General features: G+C 43.2%; 1 protein-coding gene across 1 annotated transcript in view; it reads left to right on the forward strand.

The window, feature by feature from the left end:
* The window catches only part of LOC119388252 (diacylglycerol kinase eta), a 232,814-nt gene that overhangs the window by 149,121 nt on the left and 64,322 nt on the right, over positions 1-19,371 (forward strand). Inside the window, exons 5-10 of the mRNA XM_037655924.2 lie at positions 2,598-2,702; positions 4,353-4,485; positions 11,451-11,557; positions 14,213-14,341; positions 14,514-14,675; positions 16,975-17,132. Coding sequence (XP_037511852.1) covers positions 2,598-2,702; positions 4,353-4,485; positions 11,451-11,557; positions 14,213-14,341; positions 14,514-14,675; positions 16,975-17,132 — 794 coding nt within the window. The remainder of the gene's footprint in view (positions 1-2,597; positions 2,703-4,352; positions 4,486-11,450; positions 11,558-14,212; positions 14,342-14,513; positions 14,676-16,974; positions 17,133-19,371) is intronic.

Below are 19,371 nucleotides of genomic sequence, written 5' to 3' on the forward strand. Positions count from 1 at the left end.
TAGTCACCTAAGAGGGGGGGGGTGTGCAAAATCTGCCCCATACATTGACTTAGTAGGGTGGGGGGAGGGCGCTGCGATGAACATTCGCCCCCCTGATGGGGAACCCTGCGCACGCCTATGGCGGCTCCCTCGCCCCCTTGATGGGGTGGCCCGTTTGCGTATTATGATTTCCTGGCGCGGCAGCGCACGCGAGAGAGAAAAAAGAGAGAGCGAGGAGGACGCCAGCGGCTCCTCCGCGACCGCTTGCGCGCTATTGGTTCTCCTCTTAGGGTCACGTGGTTGGGCACGCGAGAGCGTTTACGAACGCACGCACGGAGTAATGTTTACGGCTGTTCCATCGTACGGAAGCACCCTCCTCTAGCCACGCGGCAGATTCGCGCCACGCACATGGCGTACGCTCAAGTACGCGCGCCTGTTCCGAGTTCCGCTTGCCCATCTCACGTTGAGCGGGTTTCAATAAACGTGCTTCCGAGTGACATGTTGGACACGAATACGCCTACGTGCGAAATAAACGCCAGATCTCATAGCCCATGTAACATCGAATAGGTTTCGATGAGCACGCGGACGTTCACGCGTGAGTTAGACGCAAGTTCTAACTGCCCATCAAACGTGAAGTGCCTCCGCGTCGACCTGTGCACGGACGGCGACGCACACGAGTGGATCGCCAGCTACAGTAGGAAAACCAACACGACATGGATCGTCGACAGGGAAACCCGAAATCCAAAGAGGTAAGTTCACGTGTTCGTTTCTTCTACAAGTGGTGAATAGGCCAGTCTAATAATAACATTTGATGATATCGACGCCAATAGCAAAAATGCTAAATGCGAAAGCGCTAAATGCTCGCTCATCGTATCGAAAGGCGCGACGCTAAGGGTGACCGCGTGGTCTAGGACGTACAGTGACATGTAGAAATGTTAAATGGGTGCGTAAACACGCGAAAATGGACTATCGAAAATGCAAACATTACATGGCCGCAGGCCCGTAGCCAGGGGAGGGGACGGGCGCCCTCCCCCCCCCCCCCCATTTTAATGGTATATGATGTTTTACCGAAAATAAATAATGAAAACAGGCGTTTTGCTCAAATAGTCGAAGTTTTCAGCAAGTGGGCGCACCCCGAAAAAGATTCTTGGCTACGGGCCTGCATGGCATGCTAGGGAGGTTAATGCTTCAGCAGTGCGTTGCTTGCGGCGCGATCCGATCTGCCACTCAAACTTTTGAACAAGCCAAACGGGCGACAGGGCCGCAAATAGGAAAAGTTGGTGATAAAATCTTCTGCAGTTAAGCATGGTTCAATGGACGCGGCTATTTCAGGCATGGCTTTCCAAAAATGGAAAATAATCACACAATATCACCAAAATTCACAGTGAAAACAGAGGCATCTTGGTTTCAGTTCAAAACAACCTTTCAAGTACACTAATCGTACCAGTCATTGACAGTTTTGCGGACTTCAGCAGCGGCATTTCCATGCTGCAGCTGCGGCTTTAGTGCACAATATCATTGCAGCATTCAGTCCAAAACACAGCGTCGCGCCTTTCGATACGATGAGCGAGCATTCAGCGCTTTCGCATTTAGCATTTCCGCGATTGGCGTCGATATCATCAAATGTTATTATTAGACTGGGCCTATTTGCCACTTGTAAAAGAAACCAACACGTGAACTTGCCTCTTTGGATTTCGGGTTTCCCTGTCGACGATCCATGTCGTGTTGGTTTTCCTACTGTAGCTGGCGATCCACTCGTGTGCGTCGCCGTCCGTGCACAGGTCGACACGGAGGCACTTTACGTTGACACTCGGAACCACGTTGCTCATCGAAACTATCGAAACCCGCTTGCAGGCGCCCTCGGCGCGCGTATCTGCGGCGTCTCGGCGTGGCGAGGGGTGCTTCCGAACGATGGAACAGCCGTAAACACTCCTCCGTGCGTGCGGAAACGTGCTCGCTGCTCGCCAGCCCGGCCACGTGACCCCAAGAGAAGAACCAATAGCGCGCAAGCGCTCGGCGAGGGGCCGCTGGCGTCCTCCTCGCTCTCTCTTTTTTCTCTCTCGCGTGCGCTGCCGCGCCAGGAAATCATAATAGGCGGCCCGTTTAGCGCTGCTTTGACTTGCTCAGGCTTCTGGGGGCCCACGTAATCCTCTCGACTGTTGCAAATTGCCGTGACCCCCAAAAAATGCACCCGCCGCGAGCTGTTGTGACCGTACCGCCGCCGCGTTTTGTCGCCGGCGGCGAGCTGCCCGCATTTTTCCGGCCTTTAGAGCTCTGGCTTACGTTTACTTTCTGCGCATGCGCAGTATGTAGCACGCAACGCAAGCGCCTAAACCCTTGCGTTTGTTGCTTTCCGCTAAGTCATCGCAACTTTGCGGTTCACCGCGTTGTGCGTCTGTCGTGTTCCCGATAGCACTAAGTGATCATTGCGGACAATATAGGAGGGCTGTGCTGACAGCAGTACTTGCACGATTGTGTTAAAAGAACAAGTAGCCGATCAGGATGTCAGTTACGAACGGTATAGCTGTACCATTCTAGCCATGTGACTGTCATACATGCATAGATAGCTCCTACAAAACGGTGTAGTGACGCCTAACTCTGTGTTGTTGTGCTGACAGATTATCACGCCATTTCGGAGGCTCATCTTATGCGCCGAGACGAGAAAAGAAATGGAAGATTGGATCTCAGCCCTGAAGAGCGTTTGCAACAAGGATTTCTACGAGGTGAGATGCCTTGATTTAGTGCCGCCCGTTTCAACGCCCACGTGCCGGGCCTTCTGCTGAACGGGCATTAGTAAATTGCCCTTTCGCAATGCCAAAAGCAGACGCCGCGAGAAGATGCTTGGTAAGCGAGAAGACGCAGAAAATGCGCCACGTTGAAGCTCGCCGTGATGTCGGCTCTTTTGGCGTCTACTTGGGAATTAATTAAAGGAGTACCGACACGCTTTTGAGACATTCCAAAAGGGACATTTTACGTTTCCTTGGTATGCATTGTTAACGCTCTCCGCACACCGGAGTCGGACAACACTATAAAATATTTTACCTTGATGTTAAAGTTTTCGTCGCTGCACATGTGCAAGCCAGCCCCACCGCAATGGACATTATCCTGATGAGTCAACACAAGTTTGTGAATTCTGTGTCCTGCATGCAGCCTAAATCGCAGAAATCACTGTCAGGGTCGCTGGACGACAATTCACTCATCGTTGTTTACGTGCACCACGAGCAGATGACAGATCTGCCGCTAGCATGGCCACTAGTACGTTGCAAGTTGCTACCTTCCCGTGACGTCACACTGCGGTGACGCGTCACTGAGAAGCCGCGCCCTCGATATCGAAACCGAAAGTGTTTTTCTTTAAGGTAGCGTTATTAAAAATATATTCTATGCATTCCCAGGCACCACAATACTCTTTTTTAGGGTTCTCCACACCAGTGTTTTTATTTAGAGCTACAATCCCAAAATATTTAAAATTATTGTCACTACTTCTTTAAAGGGGTGGTGCCACCAAATTTGTGGCTTGCGCGTTCTTTGCTGTAAGCATTTCCTATAGCTCCAGGAAGCATGATGCACGCACCAAGATTCATGTATTCTCGCTAAATAATTTAATATCGCCTTTTGATGTGGACAACTTTTGGTTTCGATTTCTGGGCGCAAAAAAACTTCTGCAAAGTTTGCGTTGAAGGTATGGACCACACGAAGGTCACTTTGCTCGCTGCAGCGGCTGAGTTTGCGAAAGGAGTGATCTGCTAGCTAGAAGAGCCAAAGTAGGTGTTTGTTGAAGTAACAACTGACAGTTTGCGCTCGTCCTATGTTACCTGTGCGTTCTTTCCGTGCCTCCTTCTTTGTGTTTGAGCAGCGCGCTGCAAGTGTCGAGCTGTGACAGTTGTTAGTTCGCACTTGCCTTATGTGTTTTCTTTTCCTGCGTCATTTGTGCTTCAGCAGTCCGCAGCAAATTTCTAGCTGCTTGCTTTTCTTCCTGTGACATTCCCATTTCTTGCTATCGCATTCATTGCTTCGCCGTTAAGGCGAAACCGTGACTTTTTTTGTACTCGCAGTGTACGGCACACAGAGTGCCTGGCCATAGGATCTTATTGCACTAGATCATACTTTATACAGCATTCCCTATTCTATTTGCTGTCACAGTAAGATGAGCAATAAAACGAAAAATTTTCCTCTACAACCTGTCAATGTGTGTGCCTTCATATGAAAAGACATACACATCGAGAAGATGCACACTTGTCCTTGAGATAGGCATGGGCCTACCTCAAGGAAATGGTTTCAAAGGCGAAAATACCAGATGCAGTTTAGGAAAGAAATTTTGAGTCATTCACAATGAGAATGTATCGCAAGTTATTTGCTTTACAATTGTTGTGCAGGGCACCGAACACCAGCAGGATTTTCTTTCTGGCCAGCACAACTGGTATGTGACGTCTCATGCGCGCCCTACCTATTGCAATGTTTGCAAGGAAGCGCTCTCGGGTGTCACCTCCCATGGCCTCTCCTGCGAAGGTGAGCTGCTGCTTTAGCTGGCTCATGTTAACTTAATTATACACAATGTTCTGCATCTGGGCACTTCACATGTGCAGCAGTGGTGTGAGACAAATGCGGAATGTAGTCAGAACAATCAGCTTGAATGATGCCACATCTTAGCATATTATACAACCACATCTTAGTAGAGAACTCTGGTTAGATTCTCACACCATGCTTCATATGGACATAGCTCAGCAGTGTGAGCAGATTGAGATAGCTCATTTTATATGAATACAGTTTGTGGGAGCCATGCCCATTGCCAGGCAGCTATCATAGTTCCACGTGCTGCACAGTGGCGATGTGCACGGCCCTGGCAGCCATTGCGATGTGCGGAGAGTCGTGTAGCCCTTTTGCAGTTTTTTTTTGAGCTAGTGTTAATAAACGTTTTCTTTTGGAGTTAACCAGCGGAGCATCGTTCCTTGGCAGCAAGATGGCCTGAACCCTACAAGTTGAATATCTGAGAGATTTAAGAGACTTCTAGAGAAGAAAATATAAATTTGAATTTTTACTCTCCTTTTTGTGAAAATAAAGGATGTGTTTAAGCCACCATGAGGGAAGCAAAAGAAGAGGATCGGCGGATAAAGGTGGGAAAAGATTTTGTCAAGCCTATAACTTAACAGTCTTCAAATGAAAGGATGACACTTGGCATTAGCAGATGTGAACAAAGCAGTGCATTAAACAAGGCAAGACTGCAGAGCACAAGAAAAAGAATTTATATTAAATTTATGGAGCACTTAATCTCGTGTTGACTACAACTACTTTTAGTTTCGTGCAAAATTACATCAGTGCCATATTTCTGTGGGAAGGGATGTACGACATTCTTTATGATAACGTTATCAATTTTTCAAAATGCAACTCTTCAAAATATTTGTCGCTATTTTTTGTTGTTGTGACGTAATAGAAGAGGTTTTATGTGCTTCCTCAAGCAAAAGCAACTTTCAAGAGATGCATCACCTTGGCCTGTTTGCTCAAGCACCAGTCCTGAATAATTTTTAATATCGTATTAAAGTTGATGCTTTTTTCTGGTCAGTAGAAAGTCATCAAACTCGATTTGACATCCTTTTTTTTCTGCACCATAGTTTATCAGTATGTCACACATATATGTTAGCTTAATAATTGTGCATTATAAATAACATGGGCTGCATACTGCATTGTCAACAGATGTCATTGAGCTTGAGGGCACATACTCATGTGGTCAGGTGAAATAGCTCAAGTGCAAAATAGTAGTCTTTAATGCTGAATTGAATACGGATCAGTAATGCCAGAAACAAATCAAATCTGAATCGAATAGTGAGATGTAGATTGGATATAATATAGTCTAATAGTTTACAAAGAATGTACAGCCTTTTCATCATTAACATAAATAATTTTCACACCTTGGCATACTAATCAGATTATAAAGATTGTCATTACACTGCATATATTATAAAGCATGCTTTAATACAAGTATGAAGGAAGACCTATAGAAGCATTTTATTTTGCAAATTAAGTGCTTTGTAGCACACAGTCATATACAGGGCGTCCCAACTAACACGCAACACAAATTAAATAAAGAGGAATGGCGTTAAGCAAAGCAAACCTAGTTTATATTGTTCCTAGTACACTGGAGCAGCCAGTTATTATTTTTTTCATTATTGAGGTTTAACTAATTAGTCATAATTATATTTGTAACTCGACAAGTACTCAACTAATTAACAAAATGTCAATGAGGCATATGCAGGAATGTTCAAATGACATCTAACTGCGCTAATTTCAACAATGTACTAATTGCGCACTCATTTTTCTCGGTTTAAAAAAAAGCCCGCGAAGTCTGAAAAGTGACACACGACTTGACTGTTGTGCGCATCAGTAAGTTGCGCCCTCAAGCAGGTTCAGTGTGAGGTAGCCAGTATAAAGGAAAGAAATGTGGATTTCCTTATCTGCTATTCCCCAGCCGAAAAAACGCGCCGCTTTGCTCTTACAGAGTCCGCCGTAATCAGAGTAGTGCTCCTGCCACGTTATCAATGAGGACAGTCGGTCATGAGATCTGGATAATGATAGTGGCGTACAATTGAGTCGAATGAATCCCTGCAAGATTGCAACGCATGTTGCCACCCAACCTGTAATCTTGCCAAAGTGCGAAACGCTGTCTCTGGCAACGGACAACAGGCAAAGTGGTTGCTTCCAGTAAGCTCATTTGAGGGTGCTGCTTTCTTTTGCACGTGGGAGCGTAGTCACGTGTTATTTTTCACATTTCCCGGGCTTCCCTTATAAGCCAGAAAAAATTAGCACGCAGTTAGTATGTTGTTGAAAATAGCACAGTTAGATGTCATTTGAACATGCTTAAATATGCCACATTGACATTTTGATAATTACGTGAGTACTTGTCGAGTTATCAATATAATTATTACTAATTAATGAAACCTCATTATCAAAAAAATTTGTGGTGGCCACTCCAGTCTACTGGGAACAATATGTACTAGAGCACCAATTTCTGGGCGAGTTTGTTTTGCATAGCAGAACACCTAAGCACGCACAAACAAGGACAGTGGATGTGTTGTCAGCATCTTCTGTCCTTGTTTGTGCGCACTTAGGTGTTCTAATATGACCTAGGTTTGCTTCGCGGAACGCCGTTCTTTTAAATGCGAAGCATTTCTTAGCGAACCTTTGGCACTTTGAGCGTTTCTATCTACGTATCTATCTATCTAGCCGCCTACGTCTGGGTGCTCTCATGATCGCCTTCTTGACATGGTGTAGACCTAAATTAGCATGGGAGGTTAAGAGGATTTGACGAATATGACTGTCGGGTCATGACATGAACAAGGCAAAAATCCTGTCGCGTACGTTGTTAAACTCTTTCCTCCAGACACGTGTGGCACATACCCGTTTACCATGCGCCGCGGTGTACGGGTATGCGCTGCAGGTGATTGACAGTTTATATCTACCCAGGAACGGCGAGAACAGCCATTGGTAATTTAAATGCGAGAGCGTTAAGAAAAGCCGACATCGGCAGTGTTGACCCGGCGAATGAAAAGAATAAAAATTGGGATCTGGCAGGAATCGAACCCAAGCATTCTGCGTGGCAATCAGGTATTCTACCACAGAGCCACGCCACGTCTATAAACTTGTTTGGAAAAACAGCCTATGCAGGCATAATGTTGGTGCAACGTCAGTTGTGGCTGTGGTGCTGGCTATCTAATTTTACAAGAAAACAACAAACACTACATATGTACTTCTACGATACAGGCGTCATGCGAGATTAACGTCTGTGGTTCCAGTGTTGGCTCTGTTTTTATAGTATCCTAATAAACATTACATTTGTATTCATATGATTCAGCAAGCTATATTGAAGCATTGCTCGACCCCAGAGGAATACATTAACGAAAGTTACATATGATATTCACATGATTACAACATACAGTGCACTTAATTTTCATAATACTGACGTATGTACGCTAACGTGAGGGCTGACGTTACGTCGCACCAAAAGTTGCCCTTTAATTTGCACACATCTTTAGCGTCTTTTTGTAACGTGTCGCTCAATGTAAAAAACTTACGCCACAGTCACCTTCCCGCCACATGCTTCGCATAGCATTGATTCCCACGGTACGTGGGATCTGCCGAATTTTTTAAAAATCATGCTGCGTGATAGTTGGGACGCCCTGTATGATCGTAGAAAGTTTTAAAAAAAACAGCCTGATTAATCACTTGAGACAAGTATACATTCATAAATAAATCATGAATGTGAACTACCTGCAGCAGTACGACAGGGTGAAAAATAATCATAATAATTGTTTTGATAGAGTAATCGCTGTTGATGGTGCCACTGTTGTATAGAGTATGTTGCAATGAAATGTTTTAATATTGTCAACTAAAAAGGGGAATTTAAAGAACTTGTTTTGCTTTGTTAGACACAACATTAATGAGAACTAACAGACAATCAAGCCAAGGAAAGTATAGGGGATGTTATTTGTAGTAATTGTGATATAAGTGACAAGAAATTAAAGCGGACGAAGCGATAACGGAACCTGCAACCTTGTATTAGGGTATCACAAATATAATCACAGAATCTAAAGGAAATCCAGAGCTTTAGGCTGACATGCTCAATGACAAAGTGCCTGCTTGTTGTGTTCGCCAATTCATTGCCACGACAGCGGCACAGACAAGACACTCAACTACATAATGCAAGAAGCTGCTGTGAACAATGAAGAGACACAGGTTCTGCTTGTGTTGAAAACACTAGCAGAGCCCACTGCCAATTAGTGTGCCTAGCCAACAATTTATTGTGAGTGAATGCGTTTAGGTGGAAAAGTGTGAGCAACGCTTTCCAATGTTAGGTGCACTATGAATGTCACAAAACTTATAGCATCTTCAACTCTGAACAAGTGTGAACATGAATGCTCCTAACTGTTCTTTTTTTCACTTGTTTGGTCAATGACAGTTAAGGAATTATAATGAGTGGTGATCAGTTGTACTTCCTGATGGCCTTGCTATTCTCTTATACCAGCGAAAAACAGTGTCCGGTCAACTTGTGATCAGGGTTGCTAGGCTTGGCTACTTTGCACCAATTTGGCTACTTTTCTGGACTGCTGGCGGCAGCAAAAAGGTCTTGGCTACTTGGCTACTTTTTGGCTATTTGTTTGTTTGATTGATGTGAACCAAGTTCTCAATATCAGGTGACGTCGCAGCCGCTGGCGTTTGAGTATGCAGTGTAAGAACATGGTGACCCAGGCGTGTTTCCAGCTCCAAAAATTGAGTTTGGCACTTGCACTACACAAAAGAAAAGTCTTTTGGATGACGGCTGGCAGTTGGGAGAAACTGTTGCAAAGTGCCTCATTATGCAGACCACCTATTCCTGAATGCGTCCTTAAACGGTATTTGGAAGTGAGCTGGGCAATCGAATGTGCTGCGAGTCCAGGGTGCTCTGCAATCACTGAAATAGGAAATTGGATATCTGACGAACTTGTTGTTTCATCTGTTAAGTCTTGTTGTCATCATGCAAGAAATGATTGTGAAGCTACATTTTATGCTTCAATCCCAGAAACTGTGATCTTTAGCACACTCATTTTTATTGTCACTGTTGCTTCTAGTTCTTTTAAGAATAGTTATGCAAAACGCCTGAAAAGATTGTCATTTTTGCAACAGCACAACAAACTTCGTTATCCTCCATGAAATGATTGCTAAAGTAAGAAATTTATGCTTGAATCTGAACAATTTTGATATTAAAGGGCTTATGTGATATAATTGTTTAAATTTTTGCCGAAATGCTTTTCTTAAATAAAAAAAAAAACGTCGCAGCTTTAACACACGTGTGGCTAGGCTTGTGCGAATATTCGAGCAGTTCGAATATTCGAACGAATATTACAGCATTCGAATTCGCTTCGAAACGAATATAAATTATTCTAAATTTCGAAGTATTTGAAATGAACGAATAAACATATAAACCGCATGTAACTTCCTGTAAAGGTGGTTTCACTGCAGCGCAGAAATGCTATGCCGTGAAAACGCCTGTCCAGGGGAAACCTGCACTGCCGCGAAGCCACACTTTCAGTTAAATGAACAAGTTATCCTCTCATTGATTCATCATTCTTTAATTTTAAAAGCTTGTTATACCGGCTTATATGCACTAAATATAGTAAAGTATAAAACATAACGTATTTTACAGGTTATCACTTGCATTCTACCGAAAGTCAAATCGTGCTGCTATTCAAAGTGGCTTCCACTTCCCTTTGAACCAAAAAGAATGACATTTGCACATGCCTTGTTTCAATTTTCAAAAATATTGTGCAGGTTAGTTGGGTCATGACAAATATGCTCAATTTTTTTATAATATGTGATATATACTATTCGAATTCGATTGAAAATTTTTCGATCGAATCACTATTTGCTTCGAATTCGCTTTGAACCTAAAATTTACTATTCGCACAAACCTACACGTGGCTACGTTTTGGCTAGTTTTTCCAATTTTCTGACTATTTTTTGCCTTTTCGACCTGGTAGCTCTGCTTGTGATTAGCAAAAGAACAAGAAAGTCACTGTTAGCCAGTATAAAATGGCTCATTGCCTTTGACTGCCATGTGTTTTATAAAAGCTTTTGATTACTCCAAAGAAATTGTCCTTTTTGTTATGTTTCTGGCTTTCTTCTGTGAGCCTTGCAGTTCTAGACCACAAATGAGTAATTATTGTTGGAAACAAAAAGGAACTGGTATGTTACACACAGGGTTCAGTATTTTATCCTTTTACTTACACCAAAAGAATTCACAATTTCCTTTCATACATACATTTTCTTAGATGATCTTTCTTTTTTTTTTCTATGAAAGACTTAGCATCAACTCTATCACATCTTTTCTTTTTCTTTGTTTCTGTACATTTTGTCCGCAAAGTTTTTCTGGTACTTATATAGATGTGTTGTACATATGACTGCACACACTGCTTATAAGCAATGCGCATGCATCCGTATGCCAAAATATTTGAGAATCAGCGTTATTAAAGATGTAATTATGCAAATATGGAGAGAGTGCTTATGACATTTCAGCTAATGAGATTTCATTTGCAATGTCATGTAGATATGGAAATACAATAAGTATAAGGGGGGAAAAATGAGAAGTACAAATCCACCCACATTGCCATCGCTGAACTTTGCAAGTTTATCCGTCACTTTTATCGCAGCTAGCATAAGTGCAAAGACTCTGGTTCCATGCCTCTGCCTATTACATCATTGCCTCCTTGCTCCTCGTTTTCATTGCAGGAACTGGCCAGACAATAGGAATAAGTTAGAATAGCTTAAAGCTCTTCACATAAGTGGGTTCAAAGATGTGCATTAATCACCTTCTTAACTCTACGGTGAATTAAGTAAATCATAAGTGAATCACTTATTTCTGGCTTACAGCAAAAATGGTGCACCCTAAGCACAGTGTGCACTTACTCTGATACACGTTATAACTGATGTAATCTTTCTGTGTACAGTTTGCAAATTCAAGGCTCACAAAAAGTGTGCACTCAAGTCTCCAAACAACTGCAAATGGACAACATTATCATCTGTAGGAAAAGACATTATTGAGGATGAGGATGGGGTAAGTACTTGGTCTCGTTTGGAATCTTAAAGACCAGCTGCAATGGAATTTCGGCTTGGCTGACTTTGTTAAGAGCGAGTTGTATATATACCACTGAATTAATCTAGGCAAATTCAAATAAAAGGCAGCGCACACCGGATTAAGACACATACACGGAACACGAAAAAGGACGACACTAGCGCTGCAAAAAAGCCAATTCGCAGAGCAGAGGGAAGCATGCTCGATAAAACAGGAACCCTTACGTCACCTGCACCGAATTTGTCATATATTCTATACCGCTGATGTGTAATGAGTAGGGGTGTGCGAATATTCGAAATTTCGAATATTTTTCGAATAGTGTTTGCTATTCGATTCGATTCGCGCTGGAATTTTACTATTTGAACTATTCGAACTTCCCAAAAACAAATACATTCAACGTCCGATTAAAAGTGACCCCTTCAGATTTTTAATAAGCTTCACCTCATTACACTCTCGTATTGCGGCAAAGCTGCCTTTTAAGCTCTGTTATGGTCGAAAGCTGCCTTTCAAGCTCCGCTACGGTCGCAAATGTATTAACTCAAGAAAACGCTGGTTCCAACATGGAGATGAAAGATGTGGCAGAGGTGGGGGCTCAATTAATGCTGTTCTGGACCTGAAATTTGGGCAGGAAGTCCGAAAAATCGGACGCCAAAGCTTTTTAGCATCCAAAATTTCAGATGTTCATATATCAACGTCTACGAGGCAGATTTGGAACCCCGGACTTGAAGGGAGCACACCCTTGTCCGCCACATCAGTTGGGCTTCCACAGAAGATGAAAGAGGAGGAGAGGCTGAGGAAATGGCATCTTTGCCTATCACGTGTAAAGTGTTGTCGGCAACACTTTGGTTGCACCAAATCATGTACATAAATACAATTCGGCCTCTACATTGCCTCATTCTTGATAAGACAACTATGAAACACCACCCCGTGCCAGCGCTTCATCAACCTATAGCAAAAAGAAACACTTTCATGTTGCTATCTCATGAGAACATACTTAGGGATTCTCTGCAACTTTTGTCTGTAATTTCACTTCGAAGTATTCGAAAAATGTTTGAGAAATATTCGAAAATTATTTGAAAATTATTCGATTCAATTTGCACTCAATCTTTATTATTCGAATTCGCTTCGCACCCAAAATTTTGCTATTCGCACAGCTCTAGTAATAAGGTGTACGTTGGGCAAACGGGTAGATGCCTCAACACGAGGCTCACGGAACACAATTATCACTGCTCCAAGAAAGATGCAGGTCACCTTGCCATTCAGTGCAGGGACTGTGGCTGCGCACCCATGTTGGGCAACACGAGGGTGGTGTGTAAGGAAAAAGGCAAAATTGCACGTGAAATTTTAGAAGCGGCAGAAATTTTGGAAAGGAGGGAAGGCTGCATTAGCTGCCCATCGGTTGCTCTATCTTCAAAAGAGAGGAAGTTTTTAGGTATTAACACGTGATGTAGTTTGGTATTTTGGTGTTTGTTTTTCGAGTTTTCCTATCTTGTATCCTTTCGCTCTTGCTTTGTGATTTGATTGCAGCTTCTGGGTTTTGTTGCTCTTGGGATTGTCTATTGAACTTGCTCTGCCATATGCTACACGCATGCGCAAAAAGTTGCTTTTTAAGCAAATGTGGTCGCAATAAAGATCAGTTGATTCAGCGCTAGTGTCGTCCTTTTTCGTGTTCCGTGTATGTGTCTTAACCCGCTGTGCGCTACCGTTTATCCTGAATATGACCAACCAACTAGCCCACAAGTACATTTTAAGTAATTTAGGCAAATCTTAAGGGCTGGTTCCTGCATAGTATTCTTGTTAGCAGCCTTTAAACTGCACCTATGCAGGTGATGCTTGCACACCATAATTTTCGTTATGACACACATTCTAGCATACCGCCTTAGAGATGTCTCAGCACCTCCTCATTTTGAAGGTAATGCCGAAGAACCATGCATTGAAGGGCATGACAAAGTCATGTTACTTCTGGCGAGTCGTAATGGCACAAGTATCTTACTGTGGTGCTCTTCCTTTCACACCCCAGAATTTTCAAGCTACATGCATACATCATTAAAGTGATTATATACTTATCTATGCTTTTTATCATAGTATCGTGATAAATTAGAGGGGTGACGACTTGGGCTGGTTGGTATGTCATGATGATTGCTATAGTGCAAACTGAGGACTAGGACACAGAGACAACCGAGGACAAGGGCTAACTTTCAACTGAGTTTATTGTGTAGAAACGAAAATATAAACATCAAAACCATAAAGAAGTTTCTTTGTGGTTTTGGCGTTTATATTTTCATTTCTGCACAATAAACTCAGTTGGAAGTTAGCGCTCGTCCTTGTTTGTCTACGTGTCCTAGTCCACAGTTTGCACTATAGCAATCATCGTGATAAAGCATTGTGGAATCCAGCCTATGCCTGGAGATGTTTCAATAGTAAGCATACAAATGGTAATAGAAGTGAAGACTAAATGAATTCATCTTCTCACTCTGATCTTTGTCTGTGGGTTTCACATCTTTAACTCTTCAAATCATTATTGTACGTACTACAAGAAGTGTGCAATCATTAAAAATCTTTTGTAGTCCTGCAAAAGTTTTTTTATCTCTGCCATGCATATTAAGCACTCATATTACATTGTGTTGCAACACCCAGAACCTGACCATGCCTCATCAGTGGATGGAGGGCAATCTGCCTGTCAGTGCAAAATGCTGTGTCTGTGACAAGACATGTGGCAGTGTTCTCCGGCTGCAGGATTGGAGGTGCCTTTGGTGTAGAGCCACGGTATGCAACCTTTTCTCGGAGTAATGGCACTGTTCTGTGCTTATTTTTGTGCAGTCATTTTCCTCCACGTTCATTTCAGACACATTGTAGAAAAAGTGGCCATATGTGTTGTCCCTCTTAGTGCACAATAATGCATGGTACACATGGTAATGGATATCTGTGACTCACGCAGGTACATTCGGCCTGCAAGCCCCAGTGCCCCATGCAGTGTCCACTTGGTGTCTGTAGAGCTTCGGTGATTCCCCCAACGGCACTACACAGTACCGGGGCTGGGTCCGATGAGCCGTGGGAAGCAGTGGTGCCCACTCGTCGGGGCAGCATGGGAGCAGCCACAGTAAGGACAAATTTCTCGAAGGCTGCACATTCTCAGAAATATCTTAGTGGAATGCTAATTTAGTGCCAGATAATTATAGCGAATTGAAACAGTGACAAATCTGATCGCGGTACCCTGCAGATAAAGTGGAAAGCAGGTAGCCTGGCTGCATAATACTGATGATGGTTAGCTCAAACGGAACACGGATGAAAAGAAGAAAAAAATGACGACACAAGTGCTATCTAACAACTGAATGTTTATTGGAAAAATCACAAATATATATGTCTAAGAACGAGAAAAAACAACAAACCCGCACATGTGCCAAAGATAACTGACAGATAAAGACATGTGTATACTAACAAAACTATGCCCTTTCCAGGAAAGACACTTCCTCATCTATCAAAGTGAGAGAAGGGCAGCTCACGCACGTGTCCTTCTTTTTGATCATCTCAAATGCCTCCGCAATTTCCCGAGTAAGCTGGCTCTTGTGCCTGGCTCTTGTGCTCTTGTGCCAATAATACTGATTTGCAATTGAACTACACAGTTGTTCAATCATACCAGTCGCAAAACTTTGCTCTGAAACCCAGACATGCCCGTGGACAAATTTGCGGAGGTTAGTGACCCGGCACCCGAGAGCATTGACAGGAAACACCACATCGGTGCAGTCCTCACTGTCGCTGTTTGAGTTACTACAGTGAGAATTAAGTGGAGGTGCTTTCAAGAAAAGTAGAAAAGTTCTGTTGTCACAGTATTGTCTGCGCAATTCCAAGTGTGAACATAGACACACTGCTCGCTTTATCAGTGCGGCATGGCTTGTGGTCCTGTGCAACTCGATACTCAAAAAATTCTGCTTAATAGTTTGTTTCTTTCCATATACTGGTGGTGCCACAGTCAAGAGACCTCTGCAATATTGATCAGTGGTGTGTCCAGATGTTGGTGCATGGAGCCTGTGGGGAGGTTTACAACGTGCATGATTGAGGAACTCTGATGTAAATAGACATCTTATCAGTTGAGCAAATTGTAAGCTGTATTAAGCAAGCACCAACAAAGAGGACAACGCCATCGCATTGTTCCCCGGTAGGAGTTTAGAAGGAGCAGCCACTGCACCTTCCACAGTCCAGCAGTGGCCATGAGCTGTTGGGTGTTTAGTTGCACATGTGTTTATTACAAAGGCAACCATCAGCCATGATTAGAGGCCCTAGCTTTCGACAATTCCACAAAAAATTGCAGAATTAACATTTTTCATGGAAATGTCAAAAAACTAGGGGTGTGCTAAGTTCAAGTTCAAATTCGAATTGAATAATACCTGATTGCGGAATTGTGGCAAGCTAGGTCTTCTAGTCATCATCGAGTCAACCCTCTTCATGAACTGCGATACGCAGACCCCACTGGCTTTGAAGTGCAACCCCAGTACTTTTGCTTTTTAGGCTCACGAAAACCTCGGCGTTTGGCGTCACGTGTGAAAATTTGGTCCCAATACAGCCGCCACTGCCGAACTACACATTCATAAATTCCAAACTTGTGTCCCACCGCACAGTTGTTAGTTTTTTCGGCATGAAGATTTACAGTCCTCTTGTATGCTGCTAGGGACAGGGACTTAATACCATTTCTTTCCAAACAAGAAAAGCCAGGTGAGGATTCTGATGTTTTTGCTTTGTAGGCAGGAATGGAACACATGACTCCAACACTTTCTTCCATTGCCCTTAAATACTTGTCAGTGCCAATCAGCTGTGTTGACGCAGGAAGACGATATGGGCAGTGACGTTGCGTCTCACAAGCGTCATCCTCTTAGTGAAGAAAGTACCTATTAGTAAGCGTCACATCAACTTCCTTCAGTTTTAAAATAATGCAAGCACGTTTGGAGGCAGGAAGCTTGCATAATAAATAAAATGTTACATGTACCCAATGTCTGTTCAAGGTTGCTGCAGAATTTTGAAGATTCTTCTATTTGAATTTGCTGAATTAAAAATTTTCCACTGCAAATAGTTAGGGGCTCTAGCCATGATTAACAACCACACTGAAGCAAAGTCACAGTGTAGAGCCATATATAGTTAGGCTTACGTTTTGGTTTCTTGGCCTCTGTTAAACCAGAGACCACAACTTTTAGCCCTAAAAACCACTTCGAATGTTTTTGGAAAATAAAGGAATTTTAATTTGAATTGACATCTGTAGAAAATCAAGGCTTGCCATGCTTCTCTGCAGTATGCTTCAAAACTTATGCCAACTCCTAATGGAGGCAGGCATGTGCATGTTGTGGCCTGCCTGTGATGACAACTGCGTGTTTTTCAATGTTCCTCATAATACATGCGTTGTTTACTAGGATCCATCTCAGCAGGGCCAACCAGGTAGCACACCTTTGCTGGTGTTTGTCAACTCCAAGTCTGGTGACAACCAAGGAGTCCGTTTCATACGACGCTTCAAGCAGCTTCTCAATCCAGCTCAAGTCTTTGACCTCATGAATGGAGGTCCCAGCCTTGGGTAGGTTGAAACACTGCAAACATCTTTGATGTACTAAGCAGTTATTTAAACTTGGAGTTGAGATATTTTTATAACATCAGCGCATATGACATCATGCTCGAATGTGTGTGCAGTGGAGATTGAAGAGATGGGGTTTGCACAAGGGGGGGATGACTTGTGTAATAATCTAGAGATGTCTCATAATGTTTTAAAGGAAGCTTTAATGGTTTGAAAGGAAGCTTTAATGAGTGATAATTATCAAAGAGGATGATGAGATTTATGCATGAAGCAGTGAACGTTTTTTGATGCAGTGCAGAGGCAATACCAAAAATCTATGTGTGTCAAGGAGAAACATGATGGAGAGGTGCACTTACAAGGCAGTTCTGAGGAGTCGATGACCTGTCATGGATATGTTCTTACCATACATTGCATAACATTGAGGAAGGAGAGCATGGTGTGAATAAGATGACCCTGCACCCGTGTACTTGTCTGTGTAAATTGTGTATATATACTCCATAAATAATTTCTCGTCTTGCTTCTTTTTTCCAATATGTTTTTGTTGAAGGGGTGGGCTGCTACTTGCGCATGACAGAGCTCTAAAGCAGATGTAGCTTGGCCATTGGCCAACAGCTGTTGCAACAGTGGCCACAGTGTTGACAGAAGCTGTGTACTATGATGCTATTTCTATGACCTTGGAAGGTGTCCTGGGACTGATAATCTTGACATCGATGATTGGTTTCGAACATATGAATTCTCCAGCACTCATAACCATAGGTCGGCAAAAAATGCGGAGCTCACTCAGACTCACTCATGAAATATATTTTGCCCTTTCTCAGTTGGACTCAGGCTCACGGAAATTTTTCTCAGCCGGACTCACTCAGACTCATTATCACCAAATTATTACTCACTTGGACTCACTCACACTCAGAGTCGTGGCTCCATCCGAGTCTGAGTGAGTCTGAGTGAGTCGACTCATGAGTCCGTTAGCGTATAGATGCATGGCTTTATCGACCATGGTGTCAATGCTCTTTCACACCAATATCTCGCATAATTGGTGCTCTACTTCTTTTTGACCTCGTACCTTCAAATATGACTTATCAGTGGTTGCAATCCAGTAAGGACATTTTTATTGAAAGGGATCACTCACACAAAATATTTTTATCAAGAACTGCCTGTGAAAGAGTTCTCGAGGGCAGTTCATTGCACCTCCCCCTCCCCTTGTAACTAACGCCTCTGATCAATAAATATTGAGCTGGCATATGTGTGAGTCGATGGGAGTATAAACGTGAGCCGACATAAGGCTGATGGTAATGCTGAAGTGGTGTAGATAGAACGATAGGTCAGCAAAAAGGTGTGGAGGTTACTCACACTCACTCAAGAAATACATTTTACGCTTAGGGCTCACTTGGACTCAGACTCACCAAAGTTTTCCTCAACCGGACTCACTTGGACTCAGACTCACTAAAATTTTTCCCTACCGGACTCACTCGGAGTCAAGCTCACCAAAATATTACTCACCCGGACTCACTCAGACTCATGGCTCAATCTAGTCTCAGTGAGTCTGAGTGATAATAATAATAATATCTGGGGTTTAACATCCCAAAACCACAATATGATTATGAGAGACGCCGTAGTGGAGGGCTCCGGAAATTTCGACCACCTGGGGTTCTTTAACGTGCACCTAAATCTAAGTACACGGGTCTCAAACATTTTCGCCTCCATCGAAAATGCAGCCGCCGCGGCCGGGATGAGTGAGTTGACTCATGAGTGAGTTTGCAGACCTATGCTCATAACATGTGGGACGAGACCATTAGGCTAGAAAACATAATTTTACACCTGCCAAAAGGAGCGGCATGCGTGTGGTTTCACAGTCATAAGGAATAACTGATGAGTTTAAAGCAGAGAGCAATGCAAGCAAAAGCTCCACGGGTTGTCTGGAAAACCTGTTCTCTATCAGTGAGCCTTAGGAAAGGTATTTGTGTCCAGGTAGAGTACAGTGGCATCTGGGGAAAGTTTTATTCAGAACTAGCCTGGTATAGTTGGTGTTCAGAGTTTCTCTGCTGCAACAAAAAAAAAGAAAACCCACTCAAAGATAGGGTCCCGATGTGTACCTGTCATACTCCCATGGGCCATCGTCACCATTGACGTACAGTTCACCATTTCCTTGCCTGGCAGCACTTACACAGGCTAGAGGCGTGGTGTGTTGTAGCATCAGGGTTAGGCTTTAACCCATATCGACCACAGAAAACCAGCAGAAGGA

The sequence above is a fragment of the Rhipicephalus sanguineus genome, chromosome 3, assembly GCF_013339695.2.
Source record: "Rhipicephalus sanguineus isolate Rsan-2018 chromosome 3, BIME_Rsan_1.4, whole genome shotgun sequence".
Taxonomy (NCBI): Eukaryota; Metazoa; Arthropoda; class Arachnida; order Ixodida; family Ixodidae; genus Rhipicephalus; species Rhipicephalus sanguineus.